The 17804-nt window shown below is 41.3% G+C and overlaps 1 protein-coding gene across 4 annotated transcripts in view; it reads right to left on the bottom strand.

The window, feature by feature from the left end:
• DPP6 (dipeptidyl peptidase like 6) overlaps positions 1-17804 on the bottom strand; it is a 1283113-nt gene that overhangs the window by 147034 nt on the left and 1118275 nt on the right. For all 4 annotated transcript variants that reach the window (XM_075271529.1, XM_075271531.1, XM_075271527.1 and 1 more), the window contains exons 5-6: positions 9217-9291; positions 670-722 (exon numbers count right to left, since the gene is read on the bottom strand). In XM_075271529.1, coding sequence (XP_075127630.1) covers positions 670-722; positions 9217-9291 — 128 coding nt within the window. The remainder of the gene's footprint in view (positions 1-669; positions 723-9216; positions 9292-17804) is intronic.

Raw genomic sequence — 17804 nt, 5'->3', positions numbered from 1 at the left:
GAGAAACAATGATGTCAAGCACCAGCCTCCTTTTAAAGTGTCCAGTGGTGTCATTCTTACTTAATCATGACAGATTGATCTCCAGCCCTGTCCTCATCAACACCCACACCTGTGTTAATGGAGCAATCACTGAAACGATGTTAGCTGGTCCTTTTAAGGCAGGGCTGCAATGATGTTGAAATGTGTTTTGGGGGATAAAGTTCATTTTCTAGGCAAATATTGACTTTGCAAGTAATTGCTGTTAAGCTGATCACTCTTTATAACATTCTGGAGTATATGCAAATTGCCATTAGAACAACTGAAGCGGTAGACTTTGTAACAATTAATATTTGTATCATTCTCAAAACTTTTGGCCATGACTGTATAATATAAGTAACTGAAGTGGATTCGTACAGCTGATCTGTGTAGGGGTCAGCTGTTGGCTCCCCTCCGATCAGATATTCATAGCTTGCCTTAAGGATAGGCCATACATTTTTAAATTCCAATACAACCCTTTTAAAACAGGGAGAAAGACTGGTCTACAATACTAACTATACATACACATATTATCTATTCTCTCTGCTTTGAAAGATGAAATGAAGATCACACAAATCATATGTCATCCTTATTTCTGACCATTGAGATTTATGCCTGATCATTGATCATCAAAGGTGAAAGCAGGAATCTTACCCGGTGATGAGGTTACAGAGGGCGTACTGCGCTGTGAATGAGTGCTGGTAGATCTGCAAACAGAAAAAGAAATATGTAAGAAACAGCAAGTAAACAGCATAAAGTATACAGCGGAGCTCTAGGCCTGGACTGTGGAGACCTCGGGAACGATTTACTAAGCTAAATATACCAGATTTCTGTCTTAAAGGAAACCAGGAAACTACACCAATAGATGCACCATTTCCTGGAAAAAAGCTATTTTTAGTGACAAGCAAATGGGGCTCAAGTGCAATGGTGTGCAAGAGCCTTCACGGACTGTAAATTCAGACCTGAGGCTCTGGTATGCTCCATTACACATGTGGCGTATTTACATATTTATAGAAATGGCTTTTTCAAGGAAATTCCTCTATTGGACTATCTACTGTTATGATGATACTCAGCATATTGTCCCCTATGATGCACTGACGCTGGTCTGATATCCAGTTTTATGGTGACAGACTCCCTTGAAAGAGGGTTTCTGGATTTTTATCATAGATGACCTATCTGTAGGATTTGCTGGAATTTGACACCCAGGACCTTGCAGATCAGCGATTTGAGATCCTTCAGGACCACTTCCGCTGCACAGGCCATGTGACATACGTATATATACATATATATCTATATAAATATCTATATGTAGATAGATAAATAGATAGATAGATAATAGATAGATAGATAGATACACAAAAATTACAGCAGCAGCACTACTGCTGAGACATACATAGAGTTGTAGAGTTGTAAATGCAATACTACTCTATCTATCTATCTATATATCAATCGTCTATTTATGTGTCTATCTATCTATCTATCTATCTATCCATCCATCCATTTATCTATCTATCTGTCTTATCTCTATCTATCTGTCTGTCTGTCTGTCTATCTATCTATCTATCTATCTATCTATCTAAGTATCTATCTATCTATCTATCTATCTTTCCATCCATTTATCTATCTATTTGTCTTATCTCTATCTATCTATCTATCTATCTATCTATCTGTCTTATCTATATCTATCTATATATCTATCTATCTATCTATCTATCTATCTATCTATCTATCTATCTATCTAGTAGAAAAAAATGCAGAAGCAGCACAGCATACAAATCGGGTGCAAAGCCAAACTGGAAGATGGCTAATCTTCAACTTTATATAGAAAATGGAAAAAATGGCAGCACTCCAATATTTAGAAAAAGTGTGGGTTTATTCCAAGCAGCGACGTTTCGGTTCTTATCTGAACCTTTCTCAAGCTTGGCTTGAAAAAGGTTCAGATAAGAACCGAAGCGTCGCTGCTTGGAATAAACCCACACTTTTTCTAAATATTGGAGTGCTGCCATTTTTTCCATTATCTATCTATCTATCTATCTATCTATCTATCTATCTATCTATCTATGTGTCTATCTATCTATCTATCTATCTATCTAAGTGTCTATCTATCATCTATCTATCCATCTATCTATCTATCTATCTATCTATGTGTCTATCTATCTATCTATCTATCTATCTAAGTGTCTATCTATCATCTATCTATCCATCTAAGTGTCTATCTATCATCTATCTATCCATCTATCTATCTATCTATCTATCTATCTATCTATCTATCTATCTATCTACTTGAGGTTCTTCATATACATATTTGATCAGACAATAAAAAGCCCAGCTGCCCCAATAAGGTCTCGCTCTCTTCATACGTATATATTACATATATAATATATAAATGTATTTCAAGATACTGTATAGTTATAAATTATTCTAGATTATTAGTACAATGTGACTTCCTTATCAGGCTTACATAAAACATTCTCCTCCTAAAAACGATATGTATTATAGATGTTCCTCCTCTATCACCTCTTTCTATATCTGAGAGACTCTAATGAGCTCCGGCCTCTACAACCCAATTAGTATAGCAAGGTCAGCGGAGCCCAGTGTCGAGCCCCCAATACCTCGCTGGATTTCACCATTTCTGCCCGTCCGCCTAATTACACCTCGGCATTTCCACACTGTTACTATTGGAGTTGAACCTTGAAATGTAATATTGTCAGAAGGCTATAATGGTGGAATGACACAGGAGTATGATCCACCGCGGCCTGCTCCGTGACCTCAGTCTCATTAGAGACTGCGCCAATTTATAGGCCTGGGTTCCATAGACGGTTGTATCATGCGGGGGCTTGGACATTGGACAGGTAATTATTAACAAGAGCTGGTCTTTATGAAACGTCCATGACAAATTCTCTTGCCTATCAAAATAGTTGACAGTTCTGTATAAAAAGCATTTCCTTGTATATATAGTAGACCGTAGGCTGCGCCATCGTATAGAGCGCGCCTGTTCTTTTCAGTTCTTTCTCTGACAACCGATACGTTTGCTTTGGCTAATTTCAGTGAGCATGATGCAGTAGGCCGATCACCAATGCCAGTCATCGACCAGCGGGGGACTACATTAACCGAGCCCACGAGACAGATCTCCAAGGCCTACATGCCAACTTGAGGCAACATACATAGCGCAGAGCAGTGAAAGCCAATAATTGCATTTATGAGTAACAATGCTTTTCGTCAAAGTGTAGACATTTTGACCTGTACGATAACATTGCGCGTGAAGGAGAGAAAATAGACTTCATGAATAAGGCACAACAGCTGCAATGCAAAGCTGCCTGTCAGTCATAAAAAGCAGAAATATGAGAGGAATTAAAAAGTAGGAAAAATCAATCTAGATCTTATTTCATGCGGCATGCTGCGCACCGTCCTGTTCAGCTGAGCATTGATGCATTTACATGTTGGTTTTTTTGACAGGGATCGTCCTCATACATCATTCCCTCAGAAATAAACATTTTAGTGAAAATCAATGTATATTATATTCTCTTCATCTGCAGCGGTTTCTTTTGCTAACCCTTTGATGAGGTTTACAGGTCACGTGACATTTAAAGTGGATTTGTTACCTATAGATAAAGAAGACCGCCATGCTGAGATCTGAGCATATGTAGAGAATGAAGTTATATTATCGGATCCAGATGCCTACTGTCCAGTGCGTATTGCAGAGCCGCGTCCCCTGGGGCTCACTGTGTGTGTCGCTTGTACCTGATGGTCTTATATTCTATACTCTTTGTAGATACAGTAGAATAGAAGTTATTTTACATCATTACTATATACTGTACAGTGCCCTTAACTTCATGGCCGACTTCTAGGATTCACCTGTTTAACCATTTCCTTTTCGACCTACTCTTGGTTCACATTTGCATTCAGAATTCCTTGGGGACCCCCCAAATGGAATACCGAATGCATTGACAAGCGGTGAGCTTATGAAAGTACACAGACCCCATACACTATAATGGGGTCCGTGTGATTTCCGTGCGGTGTCTGCATGAATCATAAGGAGAGGAAAGTACTTCAAGCACTACTTTCCACTCCGCATGACTCATGTGGAGACCGCGCAGAAAACACACGGACCCGATTATAGTCTATGGGGTCCGTGTGCTTTCAGTGCTCACCGCTTGTCGATGTGTTCGGTATTCCATTTGGGGGGTCTCCATGCGGACTCCCCAAATGGAATACTGAACGCAGATGTGAACCAGGCCACAGTGTGGCAAAATTCTATGCACATGCTTTTATCACATTTATAACATTGTAATATATCGGTAGAGAAGTCGCCATACATACTACATTTTTGTTGGTATATTCTATGCATTGAAGCTTGCATGTCACCTCCTGATGCCCAAAATCATGGCCGCAAAATAACGAGGCGTATACGATCCAGGCTCCCATTGAAATCAATGGGAGCTTTTACGGCGCTCAAAGTCTCACACGCCGTATACGTGCCACATCACGCGGCATGTTACTCTGTGTGAATGCACCCTAAGAAACTTAATTTAAACATTGGGTAATTTTCCGATGACACATTCCCTTTAATAAATGTCTAAAATCTATTTTGTCTAAAGTAATGTCAGATAATGGAGCAGGAATGAGCATAGTCTCTGAGTTTCAAAATCATCTGCAAAATTAAGGAGATAAAGTATAAGTGCTACTTTCTCCCAATTTCTAGACATTAAAAATAATGTTATTTTCTTGGGAGAGTTTGAAGTATTTTATATATTTTATGTATTTTATTAAGGCAAAAATAAAAAAAACAAAAAACCTGACTTTGGGCATCAGGAGGTGACATGCAAGCTCCGATGCATAGAATATACCAACAAAAATGTAGTATGTATGGCGACTTCTCTACCGATATACTACAATGTTATGATTGTGGTGAGATATGTATATACACATGTACAGTTGTATTAGATTGCACAACAGAAGGTGGAGAAGCGACCACATGAGAGTTGTCAATGTGACTGTGCTACCATCTGGCAAGCGTAAAAAAATAAAAAATAACAAACCATATTTCGGGTTACAATTGTTTTTTGGTGAATACTGATAAACGCATACATTAAACAAAGAAATCTGTTTCTACTGTGTATACGACGTAAACCCTAAAGGCAATGCTAGTCATAAATGAATGTACTGCATGTGGGTAATCTTCTGTCAGTGAACTCATTCGCTTTAACTCAAGCTGATATTTTGTTATTATTATTTTTTTTTTAAAAAAAATCTAAAACAAATTCTGCAAGGGACAAAAAATTTCAGGATTGACCTTAGAAAATTGGGACAGTCTGAGAAATGTCAGGACAGTTGGCAACATTGCCAGGGATTACAACTCCATGGTTCAAAAAGTCATGGCTTATCCTAGCAATACGCGATCATTAGGGTTAAGCCGACCTTGAGATTTCGGGATCGATTTTAAAATCCGATTTCCGATAATTTTCCAGCGGATCCCAATCCCAATTGCGATTGTGAAATTTGCTCGATCGCCGATGGGGATCCGAACTTTCCCGATCTCGATTGCTCAACCCTGGTCAATGCTTCTCTATGGGAAAAGTCACTTTTAGGGTTGAGCCGATCTTGAGATTTCAAAATCCGATTTCCGATCATTTTCCAGCCGATCGCGATTGTGAAATTTCCTCGATCGCCGATCGGGAACCGATCACTTAACCCTAGCCATCATTCTTATCAAATTGGAATATCTCTTAAAAATCAGGGTTCAAGGCTTAAGGCCCTATGTTTCATAATGCAACTAAAAACACCCCCCCCCCCCAAAAAAAAAAACAAAACAAAAAAAAAAAAAACCTGGAAACACATTGCATTTTTTACAATGCATTTTTCATTGTGTTTTTTTATTTATTTATTGTACTACTATGGAAGACATCAGCGTATAATGGACCGGCTGTGATTTTCTACCAGAATTGCTTTATAGTGAAAGCAATAGGCACTAAAAAACCATCACATTACGTATCAGAAATATTTTCTAAAAGCTTCGATAAAAAAATGGGTTAACAAAGTGAAATGCGAAATATTATGAGGGATAATTTCAGTATAGGCAGCAAATTGATATTAACTCTATATAGAGCGGCACTTCTTCTGCCTACTGGTCATTACTATTTTATGATGAAGCATCATATAATATTTACTGCCTTACAAGAGTTTGCTTATTATATAGTGCTGATGTACAGTCCTTGAGGTTACTGAAGCTTGAAATATAAAAGACAAGCAGAATGACAAGTGGCAGGAGTAGAGTAGGTTCCATTACTCCATGCATCACAGTACAAGTCAATATTCAAAGCAGGCAGGTGGATATACAAGTAACACAATCTGCTTTATGGAGAAAAAGGTCAAAGAAAAATGACACAGTCCGGGTAATGGCAGGACTAACATAATGGAAAGGGAAGAAAGGCGCCCTGACAAAATGTATGTCAGAGTCAGAATAAGGAATGGAATTGGAAAATTCTGACACATTGAAATTTCTTTTGAAATATCAAATCTTTAAGTAAAGTATATACAGTGCAAGAAAATGTCTTCATATAATAACATATAATAATCCAAAAGGTAACAAGTACTCAAAATGCATCATACGGGGTAAAGCGGATTAGAGTACATGCAGACAGTCAGGATCAGCACTTAGCGTTAACGTATGCAAAATTCTATTTTTCATGCATGTAATGTAGAAATTGACTTATGGTACAAATCTGACACATGATAAATATTTTGGAATGGATTTCTGTGCATATACACTTTGATTTCGGTGCAGATTTTCAGTATGTAAATGTACTCATAAAGGGGTAATTTTATACACTACCAATAAGTATTTGGACACCCATGCAAATGAAGATATCTGCGGTCGTGATGTACGTCACGCCTTCCGCCATTAAATAGGAAACAGCATTGGCATTTGGGCATTGGCATTAGTAGTATGCAAGATGCCACCAAGTGCAGAGTTGTCCGATTTTGAGAAAGGGGTAATTGTGGGGTACCACAGAAATGGACGATCCATAAGGGACGTAGCAAGCGAACTGAATTACCCAAAATCGACGGTGGCCTATGCGATAACGAAGTGGAAGGTGAACGGTGATTGTAGGGATGTGCCCCCAGAGTCGGCAGATGCCCAAAACTGGGAGATAGAGAGTGACGAGTGCTGGCCAGAGAAACTGCACCCAACCGATGGCTCACATACACCAGGCGTATCACTAGGCATCCGGGAGTATTGTGTCGCTCAATACCATCCGTAAGGAAGTATCTGCTGGGGTCTACCAACTATTATATATGAATAAATGTTGTTTTTCTGTTCTACCACAGGTGTCCTAATATATACTATGTGATCAAAAGTATCCAGACACCCCCAAAACATACGTTTTTCATATTAGGTGCATTGTGCTGCCTCCTATTGCCAGGTACTCCATATCAGTGACCTCAGTAGACATTAGACATGGTGAGAGAGTAGAATGGGGAGCTCCGCAGAACTCACGGACTTTGAACGTGGTCAGGTGATTGGATGCAACACACCACGCAGGTCAATGTCAAACGACGCCTCGCTTGATGTAAGGGGGCGTTCACACTACCGTCAGTGTCAGTAGTGACAGGTAGTGTCCGCTCCTAGTGTTCGCTCAAAATCTGTCATGGACATTAGGAGTGGACACTAGCTGTGTACGTGACACCTGTCATTCATTTCAATCGGCATTGAGTGTGTTCTTTTGCACTCTGTGCCCGTCCTTCCCTGTCCGCAAGTGAAGATGTCCGACTTCTCAAGCGGACAGAAAAACCCTGTGTGCCAGGCTAGGAGACCAGGCCCTATAATACTGTGGGCCCTGTAATGGCTGCTATGGCTGCTAAGCTAGAAGTTACACTCCTGCCTGTTAGATGCTGCTCACCAGCTGTACTTTGTGTACCACTGATCAGTACTGTAGTGATGTCTCATTCAAGTCTATAGGACACTTCTGCACATACACTACATATACCTACCATTACTAAAAGTACAGCGAGGAAGCAGTGCAGTGCCCAGCATGTAAACTATGCCAGGCGCTTCGGGTGCCAGGAAACGTCTGATCTGCAGGGGTCCTGTGTAAAAAAGTCAGGCTAAGCGAAGATCACTCTGCACAGAGAACTAAATAATCCTGAAGTCTTTCCTATTAGTTGCTATCACTTCTAGTATCTTTTTTTATCTTTCTATTCTGCGCTTGTATGTGTTCTTTCTTGTACTATTACTGTATTTTTCATGCTGATGTAACACACTGAATTTCCCCATGGTGGGACTTTTAAAGGATTATCTTATCTTATCTTATCTTATTATATGGTAAATCTCTGCTGTTTCAGAGCTTAATAGTCAAGTGGACAGTCCTACTCAGTGATTGTCAGATCTCATACTACTGTACACATTCATACTGAGAAGGCTGTCACTCATTAAGTAGCCCCACCCACTTGACTTATAATCTTAGAAGAGTATATAGAATAAGGCAGTGTCATTATCGCTATTGGTCTCAATGACTAATTAGAAGATGTGGGGCAAATTAATGGAGACTGGCATTATCAATGACAGTCTTAATATCCAGTCACTGCTTCTTCAGAAACGATCGGTGCACTGGGAGGGAAGATTTATACTAGCTTACATATGGCTCCGCAACCTGTCCAACTTCAACATGCCCCCTTTGTACCCTACTGGTGTTAGGTGTGCTGCAATTACTAAGCGGCATGGGCTTCTTACTAATAATTGGGGGCCAGAAACTGAAATACACTCCAGGTAGTAGGTAATCCTAAATGTACCACCCCACTCAGTCACGTCCAGTTCTGACCCCATACCACACCCATTTACTTAGAAAGTGCCATGAGCAGGGAGCAACTACTAAATGGCACAATTTTTGGCCACTTTAAGAGGTTAATACATTTTTCCTTAAAAAAATATTTTTTTTCTTAAAAAGGGGTTGCCAGTTAGCAGTGTCATTTATTTCTTGTACTGTATACTTCTTTCTGTACAATGGCCTATACGGGTTTCTATAATCCTGACTATTGGGCAGTGTAGTTTTCTCAGTTGACTGCTAGATGGCGCTGTTCTCTGCATTTGCATACAATAATCGGATGCGTCCTTCGGTTGATAGGATAAGAAGACACTTTCCACTCATGGTGCATTTTCCTCTCACAGAAGTTCACGCTCAACATGGAGCTCCTTCTACTTACCGGTTTGACATTAAATGCGAGGAGAACGTACTTCATATCGGGAGACACTTCATATTTGCTGACCTTGAAGGTGTCCTAGAAACAAATAAAGAAAAGGTCTTGTTACCTCATAGACTGCATTAGACAGACAGTGTCAGGTCTACAATGAATCATTCATAACCTTCTGTAAAGACAATGGCATGACCGTCGCTCACTATCATAGTCACACTGTCATGGTGAGCCGGGCACCAGGTACTGACTACGCGCAGAAGGAAGAATCACTGACAGACTCATCACAATAGACATCATGGAGGAAAACAATCCACAGTCATCGCATTCCAGCTGTTACATGGCCAAGCGCCTTGTCTGACAGATCTGGAAAAGTTTTGTCTTTTCTTTGTATACACAATTGAGAACAGGTGCTAAAGGGAGCTCAGATAGCCCCTCTCCCAAAGGTGAAGCGGATGAGCAGGAGATCATATATCGCAACGTTCTCTGCAATATTCTTACAAGACTACTTGTGTCAGGATCATGCAACAAATGCTGCAGAATGACGGCAACTAGAGATGGCCTCAGGGGTGTGAACATCACCCCTCCTAAATGCCTGGGGGGAATTACTGCAAAGGGAAAGGCTACACAGTATTCCTCCTAACAGAAGACGTCTCCTCCACACCATAACCTCTCCAGACTAGCAATATACAGTGATAGATACATAGATAGATAGATAGATAGATAGATAATGGATAGATAGATAGATAGATAGATAGATAGTAGATAGATAGATAGATAGATAGATAGATAAGAGATAGATAGATAGATAGATAGATAGATAGATAGAAGATAGATAGATAGATAGATAGATAGATAGATAGATAGATACAGGTAGATAGATAGATAGATAGATAGATAGATAGATAATAGATAGATAGATAGATAGATAGATAGATAGGAGATAGATAGATAGATAGATAGATAGATAGATAGATAGAAGACAGATAGATAGATAGATAGATAGATAGATAGGGCGAATAGATAACAAGTAGATAGATAGACTATAGATAGATAGATAGATAGATAGATAGATAGATAGATAGATAGATAGATAAACAGATAGATGACAGGTAAATAGATAGAGGGATAGATGACCGGTAGATAGATAGATACATAGATACAAGTAGATAGATAGACGATAGATAGATAGATAGATAGATAGATAGATAGATAGATAGATAGGAGACAGATAGATAGGAGATAGATAGATAGATAGATAGATAGAGGTAGATAGCAAAATTACAATTACAATGTAATGACATCATTAGTCACATGGCTACCTCTCACAGATGACTTATAATAGAGCAGCGGTTGTATTTGTAGCCATTGAGAATACCGGCACATCTACCAGTTTACTAACACTATCATGGTTGGAGAAATATTATTACTAATGTGATGAATTCACAGCAGACTCCAGGTGTTCACACAGGTGCGATTTATTTTGGCGGTGTTTGGGTTCTTATGTACATATTGGAAATGCAGCAGATAGTGAGTACTGCACGGGTGAAACAGAGGTTAAAAAAAAAAAATGAAAAAATAAAATAGACATAGAGATACTGTATCTGCAGCTACGTAATTACGTAATCACAATGATCATGGATAGGAAAATGTCCTTCTATGGAAGTGACAATCCTGGTTTGTATATATAGCTGTTGTTCAATAAACCTTTGGCGCAGTGGTTAGAAGACTTGCAGTGCTGGAGTCCTGGGTTCGAATCCCGCCAGGAGCAACATCTGCAAGGAGTTTGTATGTCCTCCCCGTGTTTGCGTGGATTTCCTCCCATTCGACAAAAACATACTGATAGGAGAAAAAAAAGTACATTGTGATTCCTATATGGGGCTCACAATCTACATAAAAAAACTAAATAATAAAAATAAACCTTTGACATATAGGATATGCTGCAGAATAGCATTGCAGTGAATTACAATAGCATACATCATTATATAACTAGGGAGATTTGTTACACAGGGGTTTGGGAAAGCTAGGTCACACATTTGGGGTCCCTGTGTGTTTTATAATACAGTCATACTTTAGCTATTATTGCCCAATACTGAGTACAAGTGGGCATGGACACTCAGTAGTTGTCAATGGTTTATACAAATTTCAATGCTATTTAGTGGCAATCTACTGTGCATAGACAATACTGACTGTCTCCTGTCAAGCAAGGGTCAGCAGACTGGGATTTAGCCTGTTAACTCCATTGTTTCAGTCCAAAGACACCAGTGATACTTGCTAGGTAGTTTTACTTGGCAGTCTATTGGAGATGCAAGTTCAATACCTCTCATAGGAGAGCAGAACTTCCCATTTAGAGATGAGCGAGTACTAATCGAAATCCCCGTTTCGAAAAGCACACACCCATAGGAATGAATGGAAGCGGCCTGCGTCCGTTTATACCTATGGGAGCGTGCTATTCGAAATGGGAATTTCGAATAGTACTCGCTCATCTCCATTCCCATTCTCTTATTATTGGCGGTACCAACAATCAATCTCCTATTAACCACTTCAATACCAAGCCAATTTGTGGTCCAGGACCAGACATGTTTTAGGTTTATTTTGTATGTGCAGTTTAGAGGGCTGTAACATTTTTCTCATACGTCTCATTGAACTAATTTTTGCTTCTTTTTGTCCCCATAAGGTCATAAGAGACCTCCTGCACGTTGTTCTTTAGATTTACAGAGCTGATCTGGGCCCTGTAGGACCAAGCAGCTCTTTCAAGACACTGAGCCCGGCGGATCATGTGACCGTGACTGCGGCCCCATCATGGCGGCGCACATAGCTGTGTATACAGCACTCATTGTAACTTCAGCCAGAGCTCCCAGAGAGAAGGCAGGGAAGGTTTATTACCACACACAAGATAATGCCTCCACATTGCCCCCACACAAGATAATGCCCCCTCAGTGCCTCCACACAAGATAATGCCCCCTCAGTGCCTCCACAAAAGATAATGCCCCCTCAGTGCCTCCACAAAAGATAAAACCTCCTCATTGCCCCCACACAGGATAATGCCTCCTCAGTTCCTCCACACATGATAATGTTCTCCCTCGGTGCCCCCACACAGGACAATGTCTCCCCAGTGCCCCCACACAAGATAATGCCTCCTCAGTTCCTCCACACATGATAATGTTCTCCCTCAGTGCCCCCCTACAGGATAATGCCTCCTCAGTTCCTCCACACATGATAATGTTCTCCCTCAGTGCCCCCACACAGGACAATGCCCCCTCAGTGCCCCCACACGGGACAATGCTCCTTCAGTGCCCTCCACACAGGACAATGCCCCCTCAGTGCTCCCACAGAGGATAATGCCTCCGCCAGTGCCCCCACACAGGATAATGCCCCCTCAGTGCCCCCACACAGGATAATGCCCTTCCCCAGATCTGTAAGACCAATAGACCGGATTCCAGATGAATCCGACAGAAAGGAACTGCGCTCTTCTTAATTGGAAAATATAGATTTATTGGCATCAAACTCACACACAACGCGTTTCGGGCATATAACCACGCCCTTCCTCAGGTGTAATAGTTTCTTTACCGCAGTTCCTTTCTGCCGGATTCATCTGGAATCCGGTCTATTGGTCCTTTGTCTGTATGATTATACACCCATGTGGTGCTAGGAACATGCTGCCCCAATTTGAAGAGAACCCCTTCGGTCATCTCATTTTGTGATTTCAGAGTTGTGACTTGGGCTCACAACCCTATAAGGTGAGCGTCATTCCTCTGTTTAATTCTCCCACGTCTATAAGACTACTACACTACGGTCTGCTCGGTGTCTATATTCCCTTTTGTTTTCCAGATCTGTAAGAGTCATTGAAAGTTGTCAAAATCTTAAAAACCCGTCCTACCACCTCACTGTCATCCTGTACACAGCTCTTGGATGAAACACGAAAATATAGATACACGACTATGTAATGAACATAGACATTGAAAAGCCGGAGCACAAATATTCCGGCAGAATAAAGCTCAAGCTAAACATTTCGATTATTTAAGACTGAATTAAAATATCAAAACTTCATCACAGCAAATGTGCATTCGCCAAATTGTTCAGAGACTCGTATGGATCCAGTGCGGGGGAAAAAACGTCTCAGTATCACAAATAGGAGATCAGGCTTAATGCAATGAGTTATCCATCTTGACCACAAGGCTTTGATGAAGGAGTCTTTATCCTCAGAACACATAAACCAGGCATTAATACATTATGCATGCTATAATTTATTGAAGCACTTTTATATCTTCGGATGATTTTATTTTATTGGCAGGCGCATGCTCTCCTGCTATTTTTATTCATGTTTCTTCTATTTTTTTCCCTTGTAGTCCTTGTTTGCTGTGCAGTCATGTCTATTTTATTACCAAGAATAGTTTTTGGTTTTTTTTTAAAGTTTTTTATAACAAAAATTTGCTCTGTAGGTATAAATGTATCTAGTGCACTGCGCACAAGCAATTCCATATCCCAGGGCGACAAAAACTAAACCGCTTGCCTTAGCAAAATAAACACATGGATAAAAGACACATAGGGATGTCAGATAAGATAATGCAATGTGTTTGGGATGTGATATTGTTGCGAGAAGGAAGGTAAAATTCAATACATATATAAAAGAAGTGACTTGAAAAAGAACAGGTCGCTTAAATTTAAAGGGGACGTAAACATTAGAGATGAGCGAACAGTGTTCTATCGAACTCATGTTCGATCGGATATTAGGCTGTTTGGCATGTTCGAATCGAATCGAACACCGCGTGGTAAAGTGCGCCATTACTCGATTCCCCTCCCACCTTCCCTGGCGCCTTTTTTGCTCCAATAACAGCGCAGGGTAGGTGGGACAGGAACTACGACACCGGTGACGTTGAGAAAAGTAGGCAAAACCCATTGGCTGCCGAAAACATGTGACCTCTAATTTAAAAGAACAGCGCCGCCCAGGTTCGCGTCATTCTGAGCTTGCAATTCACCGAGGACGGAGGTTTCCGTCCAGCTAGCTAGGGCTTAGATTCTGGGTAGGCAGGGACAGGCTAGGATAGGAAGGAGAAGACAACCACAACAGCTCTTGTAAGAGCTAAATTCCAGGGAGAAGCTTGTCAGTGTAACGTGGCACTGACGGGCTCAATCGCCGCAACCCAGCTTTCCCAGGATCCTGAATGGAATACACTGTCAGTGTATTCCCGTATACCCGATATATACCCCGATACCCGTTCCAACGGTGTGCCCCCCCACCTTCACCCCAGAAATACCCTGCAAGTCCCCTAGCAATAGAATTGGGGCTATATACACCCAGTATTTTTGCTACTGCCATATAGTGCCATTGTCTGACTGGGAATTCAAAGAATATATTGGGGTTACGTGCACCCACAATTTTTACTACTGGTATACAGTGCCAGTTTCTGACTGGGAATTCAAAGAATATATTGGGGTTATAAATACCCTCATTTCTTGCTACTGCCATATAGTGCCAGTTTCTGACTGGTAATTCAAAGAATATATTGGGGTTACGTGCACCCACAATTTTTACTACTGGTATACAGTGCCATTGTCTGACTGGGAATTCAAAGAATATATTGGGGTTATAAATACCCTCATTTCTTGCTACTGGTATATAGTGCCATTGTCTGACTGGGAATTCAAAGAATATATTGGGGTTACGTGCACCCACAATTTTTACTACTGGTATACAGTGCCAGTTTCTGACTGGGAATTCAAAGAATATATTGGGGTTACAAATACCCTCATTTCTTGCTACTGCCATATAGTGCCAGTTTCTGACTGGTAATTCAAAGAATATATGGGGGTTATGTGCACCCACAATTTTTACTACTGGTATACAGTGCCATTGTCTGACTGGGAATTCAAAGAATATATTGGGGTTATAAATACCCTCATTTCTTGCTACTGCCATATAGTGCCAGTTTCTGACTGGGAATTCAAAGAATATATTGGGGTTACGTGCACCCACAATTTTTACTACTGGTATACAGTGCCATTGTCTGACTGGGAATTCAAAGAATATATTGGGGTTATAAATACCCTCATTTCTTGCTACTGCCATATAGTGCCATTGTCTGACTGGGAATTCAAAGAATATATTGGGGTTACGTGCACCCACAATTTTTACTACTGGTATACAGTGCCAGTTTCTGACTGGGAATTCAAAGAATATATTGGGGTTACAAATACCCTCATTTCTTGCTACTGCCATATAGTGCCAGTTTCTGACTGGTAATTCAAAGAATATATTGGGGTTACGTGCACCCACAATTTTTACTACTGGTATACAGTGCCAGTTTCTGACTGGGAATTCAAAGAATATATTGGGGTTACAAATACCCTCATTTCTTGCTACTGCCATATAGTGCCAGTTTCTGACTGGGAATTCAAAGAATATATTGGGGTTACGTGCACCCACAATTTTTACTACTGGTATACAGTGCCATTGTCTGACTGGGAATTCAAAGAATATATTGGGGTTATAAATACCCTCATTTCTTGCTACTGCCATATAGTGCCAGTTTCTGACTGGGAATTCAAAGAATATATTGGGGTTATAAATACCCTCATTTCTTGCTACTGCCATATAGTGCCAGTTTCTGACTGGGAATTCAAAGAATATATTGGGGTTATAAATACCCTCATTTCTTGCTACTGGTATATAGTGCCATTGTCTGACTGGGAATTCAAAGAATATATTGGGGTTACGTGCACCCACAATTTTTACTACTGGTATACAGTGCCAGTTTCTGACTGGGAATTCAAAGAATATATTGGGGTTACAAATACCCTCATTTCTTGCTACTGCCATATAGTGCCAGTTTCTGACTGGTAATTCAAAGAATATATTGGGGTTACGTGCACCCACAATTTTTACTACTGGTATACAGTGCCATTGTCTGACTGGGAATTCAAAGAATATATTGGGGTTATAAATACCCTCATTTCTTGCTACTGCCATATAGTGCCAGTTTCTGACTGGGAATTCAAAGAATATATTGGGGTTACGTGCACCCACAATTTTTACTACTGGTATACAGTGCCAGTTTCTGACTGGGAATTCAAAGAATATATTGGGGTTACAAATACCCTCATTTCTTGCTACTGCCATATAGTGCCAGTTTCTGACTGGTAATTCAAAGAATATATTGGGGATACGTGCACCCACAATTTTTACTACTGGTATACAGTGCCATTGTCTGACTGGGAATTCAAAGAATATATTGGGGTTATAAATACCCTCATTTCTTGCTACTGCCATATAGTGCCAGTTTCTGACCGGGAATTCAAAGAATATATTGGGGTTATAAATACCCTCATTTCTTGCTACTGGTATATAGTGCCATTGTCTGACTGGGAATTCAAAGAATATATTGGGGTTACGTGCACCCACAATTTTTGCTACTGGTATATAGTGCCAATTTCTAACTGGGAATTCAAAATGCGCAAGGCTCCCGGAAAGGGACGTGGACGAGGCCGTGGGCGAGGTCGGGGGAATGGTTCTGGGGAGCAAGGTAGCAGTGAAGCCACAGGGCGTCCCGTGCCTACTCCTGTGGGGCAGCAAGCATTGCGCCACTCCACAGTGCCAGGGTTGCTTGCCACATTAACTAAACTGCAGGGTACAAACCTTAGTAGGCCCGAGAACCAGGAACAGGTCTTGCAATGGCTGTCAGAGAACGCTTACAGCACATTGTCCAGCAGCCAGTCAGACTCTGCCTCCTCTCCTCCTATTACCCAACAGTCTTGTCCTCCTTCCTCCCAAAATTCCCAAGCTTCACAGAACAATAACCCCAACTGTCCCTGCTCCCCAGAGCTGTTCTCCGCTCCTTTCATTGTCCCTCAACCTGCCTCTCCACGTCACGATTCCACGAACCTAACAGAGGAGCATCTGTGTCCAGATGCTCAAACACTAGAGTCTCCTCCATCTCCGTTCGATTTGGTGGTGGATGACCAGCAACCCACCCTCATCGACGATGATGTGACGCAGTTGCCGTCAGGGCATCCAGTTGACCGGCGCATTGTGCGGGAGGAGGAGATGAGACAGGAGTTGGAAGAGGAAGTGGTGGATGATGAGGACACTGACCCGACCTGGACAGGGGGGATGTCAAGCGGGGAAAGTAGTGTGGATGTTGAGGCAAGTGCAGCACCAAAAAGGGTAGCTAGAGGCAGAGGCAGAGGTCAGCAGCTTAGGCGAAGCCAGGCCACACCCGGAATCTCCCAAGATGTTCCAGTTCGTACCCAGCCCCGAAAAACTCCCACCTCGAGGGCACGTTTCTCGAAGGTGTGGAGTTTTTTCAAGGAATGCGCCGAGGACAGATATAGTGTTGTCTGCACAATTTGCCTCTCGAAATTGATTAGGGGCTCTGAGAAGAGCAACCTGTCCACCACTTCAATGTGCCGTCATTTGGAATCCAAGCACTGGAATCAGTGGCAGGCAGCAACGGCAGGACAAAGGCCGCCTGCCGTTCACGCCACTGCCACTGCCTCTGCCACTGCCTCTGCCTCTGCCACTGCCACTGCTGACTGTGCTGGCGATGCACTCCAGAGGACGAGCCAGGACACCACTTCATCTGCCTCCGCCACTTTGTTGA

The sequence above is a fragment of the Leptodactylus fuscus genome, chromosome 4, assembly GCF_031893055.1.
Source record: "Leptodactylus fuscus isolate aLepFus1 chromosome 4, aLepFus1.hap2, whole genome shotgun sequence".
In the NCBI taxonomy this organism is placed as follows: domain Eukaryota; kingdom Metazoa; phylum Chordata; class Amphibia; order Anura; family Leptodactylidae; genus Leptodactylus; species Leptodactylus fuscus.
The sequence above is the reverse complement of the archived record's forward strand: the minus strand, read 5'-3'. Positions and strand labels throughout refer to the sequence as shown.